We start from the raw sequence: 9,633 nt of genomic DNA on the forward strand, positions 1-9,633 counted from the left end.
CCTAACCACTTTTAAAATTCAGTTGGACAGGTACATGGAAAGGAAAGGTTTAGAAAGTTATGGGCCAAATGCTGGCAAATGGGACTAGCTTGGATGGGGCATCTTAGTCAGCATGGACCAGTTGGGCTGAAGGGCTGTTTCCGTGCTGTATGACTCAATGTATTTGCTTAAAGCCTGTTAACATTTCTAATATTTTCTAGTTCCGGCACGGTAGCGTAGCAGTTAGTGCGACACTATTACAGCGATAGCAATCGGGGTTCGATTCCCGTCGCTGTCTGTAAGGAGTTTGTACATTCTCCCGTACTTAAGTTATCATAATTTAATTTAACATTATTTTGTTTTTCTAACTGGTCCTGAGTGATTTTGAATACTTGTTAATGTTATAGGCATTCTCAAAATTTTGACAGCCAAAGGGTCCTGGGTGTTCTGTCAGTGCAACTAGCCACTTGTGCTAGGTGATCCTTGTCCTGCCCTGTGCTGTCCCAGGCCTTGCTAATGTACCAGGAATCAGCCTTCCAGAGGAAGGCTGTGCCCTAGACCAAGCTGGAATAAGCAATGTGATCTGGTGCACAAGCAACCAGCAATTTCAGGGCAGTGGAAGGTCTGACCCAATGTAAAGCAAGTATCCTTTTGGTAATGGATTACTGTTGATTGCACTTTCCCCATTCTCAGAGATCAGCAGTAAAATCAACAAACATAGCTAATAGTACCTTTCTCTCTCGAGTTGATGGGCTGTGAGTCACTCCATCTTCAACTGTAAACATCTGCTGTCGAACTTCCTGTAGCGTAGTTCTCATCTAGTGGGATAACAATTTGAGGAAAATCAAAATTTCAACAACTGATACCTTGAATCTGTTCATAAATCAAGTTCTTGGTTTTCATAGGGATTTTGTCTTAAACAAGAACCAGCTCTTCAGCTGTTTTATCTAAATATTTAATGCTTAATGCTTTATAACACAATTACAGCAAAATAGTAATCCTCAGAAATCCCAGTAGTTCAGCATCCAGCTCACTGGGTTGGGTTTCCCATATTTCCTTTAAACTCACCAGGATCCCATTTCCTGCACTCCCTTTAAACATAGTGGGGGCCTATTTCCTGAGCTCACCTTAAACTCACTGGGACCCTATCTTCTATGCTTCCATTACACTCACTGGGGCCTGTTTCCCATTCTCCCTTTAAATCACCAGGGACCCTTTCTGCACTCCCTTTAAACCAGGTTCACTGGAAATTTTGCAATACTACTACTAAGTGTCCAAAAAATGTGAATTAAAAGTATTTTGGAGTATTAATAGCAGTAAAATCCAAGAGATCCCCAGACAGTCTGCCAGTCTGGCACCACCAAATTCCCAAGGGTGTCAGATTATTAGAGCTTTATTGTACTGTATCATTTATTAAACAATGTATATTGTTGCAATAAGCTATGTTTAAGATGGTCTTTTCTTTCAAGGCAAGAACATCCAATAGCAATAAATAAATACAACTTGAGGTTATTCATGTTACAATTGTTGCTTGGTGAGGGGATGTTGGTGGTCAGGATGTGGTTCTTTGGTTTAACGCTACAGAGCAGAAGTGTGCATAAATGTAAAGTCAAAACAGAAAATGCTGGAAATGCTGGAAAAACAGTGCCTGCAAAGAAAGAGTGCTAACGTTTTAGGTCACTGACTTTGCATCATCTGTTCCGCCGAAAGGTTACTGACCCGAAACCTTACCTCCATGTCTGTCTCATCAGTTGCTGCCAGATCTACTGAATGTTTCCAACATTTTCTGGCTTTATTTCCAATTTCACCAGTAGTGTGCATTTTGACCCATAAATATTTAGTACCAGTGGTAAAATATTCACCTACAGATAGGACCCTTCAATACCTTCCTTTGACAAAAAAAAATGGTTGCTGAAGAGTCCAACATGGTACACAATGTTGTGAAAGCATCACATGCCAACTCTGTTTTTGATGTGTCCATTGAAAATTAGGTTTCAGCCCTTTGGTTTGGCAAATGAATTTGCCTCATCATGGCTCTTGCACCTCATTGTCTACCTGCACTGCACTTTCCCTGTAATTGTAACTCCATATTCTGCATTCTGTTATTGCTTTTCCCTTTGTTTTAGCTTGATTTAGTTATGCTTTGAAATGATCTGTATGAATGGCATGCTAAACAATGTTTTTCACTGTATCTTGGTACATGTGACAATAATAAACTAATTAGCAATAATGCCTGCTTTGGGACTGTTTGGTACAGGTATTAGGATTAAAATTAGCATTAGCAAAGATAGAGTTCCCCTCATCCTCACCTTTCACTCTACTTGCCTCCACATCATCCTTCGCTGTTTCCGCCAGCTGCGACAACATCCCACCACCAGCCACATCTTCCCGTCCCCACCCCTTTCCAGCTTCCACAAGGACCACTCCCTCTATGACTCCTTGTTCCATTTAACCAACCTCCCCCACCCCCCCTCACTGATTCCTGGCACTTACTTCTACAAGTGCAGGAGATGCAACACTTGTCCTTACATATTCTCCCTCGCCACCATCCAGGAACCTAAACAGCCTTTCCAAATGAGGCAGAGATTTGCACTTTCCTCCAGCATCATCTACTATTTTCGGTGCTCCCAATGTGGCCTCCAAGGAGGCCTCCTACTGGCTCCACATTGAAATAGTGGAATGCTGCCATTGACTATTCACCACTTCATCATCCACCACCACCACCATCTTCAGGCCAGTCCAAAACTACATTCCTGGAGGGAATGCTCTTTTCTTCCTGTTGTGCCCAGCCCACTGCCTCTTGAAGTCCCTCAATGACAGTCATGTCCTAATTATGCAAGTTAGTCAATTTCACCTCATCTTTTTACGCATCAGTTTTATTTTGGCAGCCATTAGAAATGCTGTTAATTAATGAACCTTCACAGGAGCAACAAGTGGATATTTTGAGTAATGATATGACTATATTAGACAAAGTAGATTGTCATCAGGACTATTGTTATTTCACCTTTTTTATGTATTCGGTCTCTTCTTTGATTTGTGTGAGGGCAGATCCATATACTGGTTTTCTTTCTCCTTTTTCATGACTGTTGGTTTCCAATGTCCTAATATCAGTGTCATACATTGTGGGTGCAATAAATATATAACCTTGCTCAGGAACAAAGAAAAAAGAAAAAATATTAGACAATTCCTCATACAGTTTTGATGTTTCATAGCTCTGAAGGGCATTCTTGCATTTCTTCTGATCATGCATATTATGGTGAATGTTCAGGTCAGACAATTAGTAAATTCTCAAGTGCAGCTGCTCCTAAATGAGTACTGTCCACTTGCCTAGATGACTGAAGCTATGCCACGCAAGAGCTTGACACCATCCAGCACAGTACAGCCCATTCACCTCTACCAACAACCATGACACACCATGACTGCACTTGTATTATGCTCAGGATACATTGCAGTAATTCAACATTGCTTCTTTGACAGATCTAGGGCAATGGTCATGGGGGAATAGCTTCATCTCCAAGTTTGCCTCCAAGTGACATGCATTTGACTTGGACAGAAATCATCATTCCTACGTGGTCAAGGGACCAAAATCATGCCACCTGCATAACAGAATTGTGGGGTTCCTTCTCCAAAGGACTACAGACATTGAAGAACACACACCAGCACCTTGTGAAATTCAAGTAGATTTCAACAACAAATGCTGCCCTTGCCAATCCCATCTATATTCTGAGAATGAATAAAATGTAGCAGGACTATCAAAGTGCTGTGTCCAATCCAGTTCTGGGGGATGGAGTTCAGTGTCAAGTACTCAGTGAGGAGTTACATTTTGAGCTAACAGAGTATTGATAACCACGGTGAGATTGGTCAGACAGCAGCCCCCGACCTTTCTGGTTCATGTACCATCCCTGCCTGACTGAAACTTTGCTGGCCACTCCCAGGTTCCTTGATATGTTGCTCTATAACTGAGAGCAGTCAGTACTTGAGATCAGTCCATGGCAGCCCTCCTCTAAGCACTCTTCTTGGGGTGAGTCAATCTCCTTTATACACATCCCCATGACAGTGAGGCCAAGGTTGTGTAATTTGGCTCACCACCTGTTCACAATGTGTTAGAATGTCATAAACTACCTGCCCTTCTGCTTAAAATATATATTTTAAATATACAAGTTGGTTAAAACAAGGCAAAGCACAACAATTTTTTTCACTTTCTTCCTCATATTTGCAACCTTCCAATGTCAGCCCCTGCCTTACTTCGCTTCCCCATGTTTGCATGACCTCTTTCACCTTCTGAAGATGTTGACAGAAACTAATTGTAGGTAAAGATAAGAATTCTGGCATTCGCTGTAATAATAAATAATACAATAGTGAGCAACACAATGGCAGGTAAGGACTTAAGTTAGTCTCAGCAGGCAAGCAAATTAATAGAGCCTTTGTCATCAACTTTGGTTGCTTAATGACTGACCACATAGTTCCAGATTGGATTGTGTTAGTCAGTTGTTGCTCGTCCATTACTTCCATTGTAAACCATGTGAACACAGGATAAAGATGGGATTGTTAAACAGCAAAATGAAATGTAGAGCTTTGGATCACTGAGGAATGGTGTTTCTGTCCAGGCAGCAAAGTATATGTAGGGAGCATTGCAGGGAAATTCTCTTCCTCCCCTGGCATTACATTGTCACATGGATCTTCTGCTGAGGCCCAGATAAATTAACACTGGTGGAGCCAAAGAGGCTCTGGGGAACATTCTAGCCAATGATTTAGGAAAGTTCCTCCCACATTCCAAAGATGTACGGGTTAGGAAGTTGTGGGCATGCTATGTTGGCACCGGAAGCATGGCGACACCTGCGTGCTGCCCCCAGAACACTCTACGCAAAAGATGCATTTCACTGTGTGTTTCAATGTACATGTGACTAATAAAGATATTTTATCTTATTTGTGCCCCTGGCAAACATCTCCTCACAACCCTCCCAACAACAACCACCCCCCCACCCCCCACACACACCCCAACTTCTCCCAGCACTGGCATCTGGCCAACCTCTGCTATCTTTCTGAAGGATTCACTTCAAATGTAATGAACATCCTGCTTCAGATTTGGAGGTAGTTCACATTCCACTGTTTACTGTTGCATTCATTAATGTTCTTTTGGAAATGTTCTGTTGCTGGGACTCAACAAAATCTTCATATATCATGGTACTATGTAACCACATTATACTTAAGTATCAGTTAAAAAATATTTTATATGCTAGGACTACTGCTATTGCTTATGTGCAAGAAAATATATATAGCAAGCTGGCATAAAAAAAAACAAATACCTATGTTTAAACATTGGCATTGGTGAAGGAACTGTGTGAAGTGTGAGGGAACAAAACCACGAGTTTGAAAGTTGGCTTTAAAGGTCCTCCGTCAGGCAGAACTGGTACTAACCCTTAACAACTTTTCTTTCGGCTCCTTCCACTTTCTCCAAACTAAAGGTGTAGCCATGGGCACTCACATGGGCCCCAGCTATGCCTGCCTCTTTGTTGACTACGTTGAACAGTCCGTGTTCCAAGCCTACACCGGTAATACCCCCCAACTCCTTCTCTGCTACATTGATGACTGCATTGGGGCTGCTTACTGCACCCGTGCTGAGCTCATCAATTTCATCAACTTTGCCTCCAACTTCCACCGTGCCCTCAGATTCATTGTCCATCTCCGACACCTCTCGCCCCTTTCTGGATCTCTCTATCTCCATCTCTGGAGACAGATTAACCACAAATATCTTCTACAAACCCACTGACTCCCATAGTTACCTTGACTGCACCTCTTCCCACTCTGTCACTTGTAAGGACGCCGTCCCCTTCTCCCAGTTCCTCTGCCTCCACCGTATCTGTTCCCATGATGAGGCTTTCCATTCTAGGACGTCAAAGATGTCCTCCTTTTTCAGTAACCGGGATTTCCCTTCCATCACCATCAATGCTGCCCTTACCCGTATCTCTTCCACTTCCCACACATCTGCCCTCACACCCTGCCCCCACCAACATAACAGGGACAGGGTTCCCCTTGTCCTCACCTACCATCCCACGAGCCTTCGGATCCAACACATCATCCTCCACAACTTCCGCCACCTCCAATGGGGTCCTACCACCAGGCACATCTTCCTGTCACCCTCTCTCTCCTCTTTCTGAAGGGACCGCTCTCTCCGTGGATCCCTTGTCCACTCATCACTCCCCGCCGATAATATCCCTGGCACTTATGTCTGCAACCACACCGAGTGCTACACTTGTCCCTACACCGCCTCTCTCACCACCATTCAGGATCCCAAACAATCCTTCCAGGTGAAACTCGATGCAGATTGGGAGGCTGCTTTGTTGAGCACCTTCGCTCCATCCACCGCGGCAGCCAGGACGTCCCATTGGCCACCCACTTCAACTCCACATTCCATTCCCATATTGACGTGTCTATCCATGGCCTCCTCTACTGCCACGTTGAGGTCACGCGCAGGTTGGAGGAAAAACACCTCATATTCCGCCTTGGAAGTCTCCAACCTGACAGCCTTAACATCGATTTCTCTAACTTCTGGTAAGCCCACCCCTTCTTTCCCTCTGCCCCCCACTCCTTTGTCTTCCTTTATTCCTATGGCTCCCTTCCCCTGCCTTGATGACCTGCCCATCTTCTCTCCTCCCCTGCCCGATCCTTTATCCTTTAATCCATGGTCCACTGCCCTCTCTTACCGGATTCCTCCTTCTTCAGTTTTTTGCCTCTTCTACCTGTCACCTCTCAGCTTCTCACATCCCTCCCTCCCCCACCTACCTTCCCCCTCTCACCTGGACTCGCCTATCACCTGAACTTACCTATCCTCTGCCTGCATGTGCTCCTCCCTCTCCCCCCACCTTCTTATTCTGGCTTCTGCCCTCTTCCTTTCCAATCCTGATGGAGGGTCTCAGCCCGAAACATCGACTGTTTATTTCCCTCCATGGATGCTGCCTGACCTGCTGAGTTCCTCCAGCACTTTTTGTGTATTGTTAAAGTTGGCTTACCCGGCATTTTATTGAAGCCATGTATTAGCAGAAGAAATCTCCTTTTTTTTGGTAAATACTTCCACATGATAATTTCATGAACAAATAACACGGTAATATTTAGTGAACTTAATACAGAATAAGACACAAGATGGAAGAGAAAGGTTTTAAACAAAATAACACCATCCACAATTTGGTAACACAATCTCTTGGGCGTGTTTAGTAATGTGATAAACCATTTGAGCTTCCCCTTTTAAGATGGAATATATCTTCAGTACTCCTGCAACATGAATAACTTTTAGCATTCCAAATTACAGTGGAACGTATTTAATAGATTACATTGCTGCCCAAGCACAATATAAACCAATAGCCTAGGATCATATTAATTAGTGTAGTGAACTGCTCAGACCTCCCTTGATCAATGAGTTGGTAACTATGCAGAATAAAGCAATGGCACCTCATGTTATTGTACAAGACACAGCATGAATGTCAGAACTTCTTCCCCAGAGAGAAGCAAGGGTCTAAAAATGGATTACCAAGGTTTGCAATTGCTTTATTGCCTTACCTAGGCCCATATGTAACTCACGTCCATTTCCACCAGGCACAGAACTGCTGGAGCTTATCTGACAGGCAGGATTCCCTGGACGCCCCATTGATAACACAGATGCGCCTATAATCTGAGCCAGCTTGTGAGAGTGGGTGGAAGACCCACTGGAACTTTCTTTGCAGTTTTGACTAGAGGTTAAATTGGCAGATGCAGTGTGGCACCTAAATTCCTGCCATCTCCACAAGCCGTCCATATCAAATTCCTCCTCACTCATTCCAGGGAATTCACAGTCATAAAATATTAAATAGTAAGAATAAGGTAAGTCTACTGAACAGATTCAGGCAACACACCAGAACAATACTGAAACCAATTAAAGTTTAGGACAGATGTCAGGAAGAACTTCAGCAGTGATCAGTATCCTATGGCCTTCTTTGATTGTTGATGATCACCACTAACTTTCTGACAAATAAAAGTGAGTGCAACTTAATGACTATAATAGACCTGGCCTGACTCATGCCTCTGACTCAACTACAAATGGAAAGCCAACAGATTAAAGAAAATACAAAAATTGAAATCTGAAACAAAAAACAGAAAATTCTAGGAAAAACTCAATCGGTTAAGCAGCATTTGTGGAAAGAGAAACAGAGTTAATATTTAAGGTTATAGACACTTTGTCAGAATTGGAAAAGAGAGAAAATAAGTTAGCTTTAAGTTGCAGAGAGTGTAGGGGAAAGATGGTACTAGAAAACCTCATCAGCTGCTTTTTACCACCATAACTCCATCCTCACCCGTCATACATACTCCCTGCTGAGCATTTCCAGCATTTTCTGTTTTTGTCCCATTACTTAAAAGATGTGTTGTAAGAGGCAAGATCCAACTTGATCTGAATGTTGGCCTGTTCAGATCGTCATGGCCTGCCTCGAGACAACCTGTCCAGTGCACTTTATAGAAAGCATTTGTGTACTTTGCTGTACCAGCTCTGTACAAATCATCAATCTGGCTCATACTAAAAGGTTCTAATGGAAGTCTAATTCAAATCCACATGAGACTGAGCCCAAAGGTGGAAACTTTAATGACCACTCATCCAAATTCCAAAACAGACTATGAGAGGGCAAATAATTTAGGCTGCATTGTACAATGGAATATTTGCCTTCCAAACTAAAAGTTCCTGCTTATTCTAAAGTAACTATTTATTGATAAGGACTCATTGAGCTTTATATTTTACTTCAATCAGAAAACACACTAGATTTCCATGATAAAATAATTTATGGCAGTGGAATTAGTACTACTTCTGAATAAAAGACAGGAAAGAATTAATAAAAATACTCACCTTTCTGAAATGGAAGCGATCTATGAAAACTGGATATGCCTGTAATTCTGCAACTGCTAAACGAGGTGCTACCGATGCAAATGATCTGTAGGTAGGTTATCCAAATCATGGAGCATGGTGACATTCATTCATGCATTTCATTAAAATATTTTGTAGTTTACAATCTATTAAAGCTCAGTAATACTTGTCTGCACTGCACAGCATGTTAATTGTCTCTGAAACCCTGAGCTATACCTTTGTACTTCCTCATTGGCAGTTTGCCAATAGTGACAACACTACTTAAAGGTGAACAGTCATACATTCAGCTGCTAGCAGTGTAGGAATCCTGTAAAACAAAGTGCTGCATTAGAAATGTGAATCCGTTTAAGTAGACCAAGTGTACTATCACTGGCAAAAATCTTTAAGCTAGTATTGTGACTGTTTCAGTTGAAGCCAGATAGAGAACATGGTTTAAGCTATCCAGGGTAATAAACTACCAGCTCCCATATTAGCATAAGAGCATGTGATGTTTAGTACATTACCATGAACAGTGCAAACTTTCCCTAACAGTCAAACAAAAACTGTGAGTTTAAATCAAAAACAAGGGAGATGATTAGATCCATTATGTTACTAATATTTAAGATCATGCTAGAGTCTTAACCATCCCAGAGAATTTCTAACTCTGGTCCAGCCATTTTATGAAAATCTCATCATAAGCATGCCATCATTGACTCTATTGTTTCATGAAAAAGTATAGTAATGCACTGATATGGGACAAAGATATATCTTTATTCCACTAGGATGCTGCT

General features: G+C 42.3%; 1 protein-coding gene across 3 annotated transcripts in view; it reads right to left on the reverse strand.

The window, feature by feature from the left end:
• LOC127566523 (coiled-coil domain-containing protein 68-like) overlaps nt 1-9,070 on the reverse strand; it is a 44,412-nt gene extending 35,342 nt beyond the window's left edge. The window contains exons 1-3 of one of the 3 annotated variants that reach the window (XM_052008941.1): nt 8,846-9,070; nt 2,984-3,123; nt 711-797 (exon numbers count right to left, since the gene is read on the reverse strand). In XM_052008941.1, the coding sequence (XP_051864901.1) occupies nt 711-797; nt 2,984-3,123; nt 8,846-8,969 (351 nt within the window). In that variant the 5' untranslated portion in view covers nt 8,970-9,070. The remainder of the gene's footprint in view (nt 1-710; nt 798-2,983; nt 3,124-8,845) is intronic. The other 2 variants (XM_052008940.1, XM_052008945.1) reach the window with 2 other exon arrangements.
• Between the last annotated feature and the right edge of the window lie 563 nt (nt 9,071-9,633).

The sequence above is a fragment of the Pristis pectinata genome, chromosome 2 (genome assembly GCF_009764475.1).
Source record: "Pristis pectinata isolate sPriPec2 chromosome 2, sPriPec2.1.pri, whole genome shotgun sequence".
Classification (NCBI taxonomy): domain Eukaryota; kingdom Metazoa; phylum Chordata; class Chondrichthyes; order Rhinopristiformes; family Pristidae; genus Pristis; species Pristis pectinata.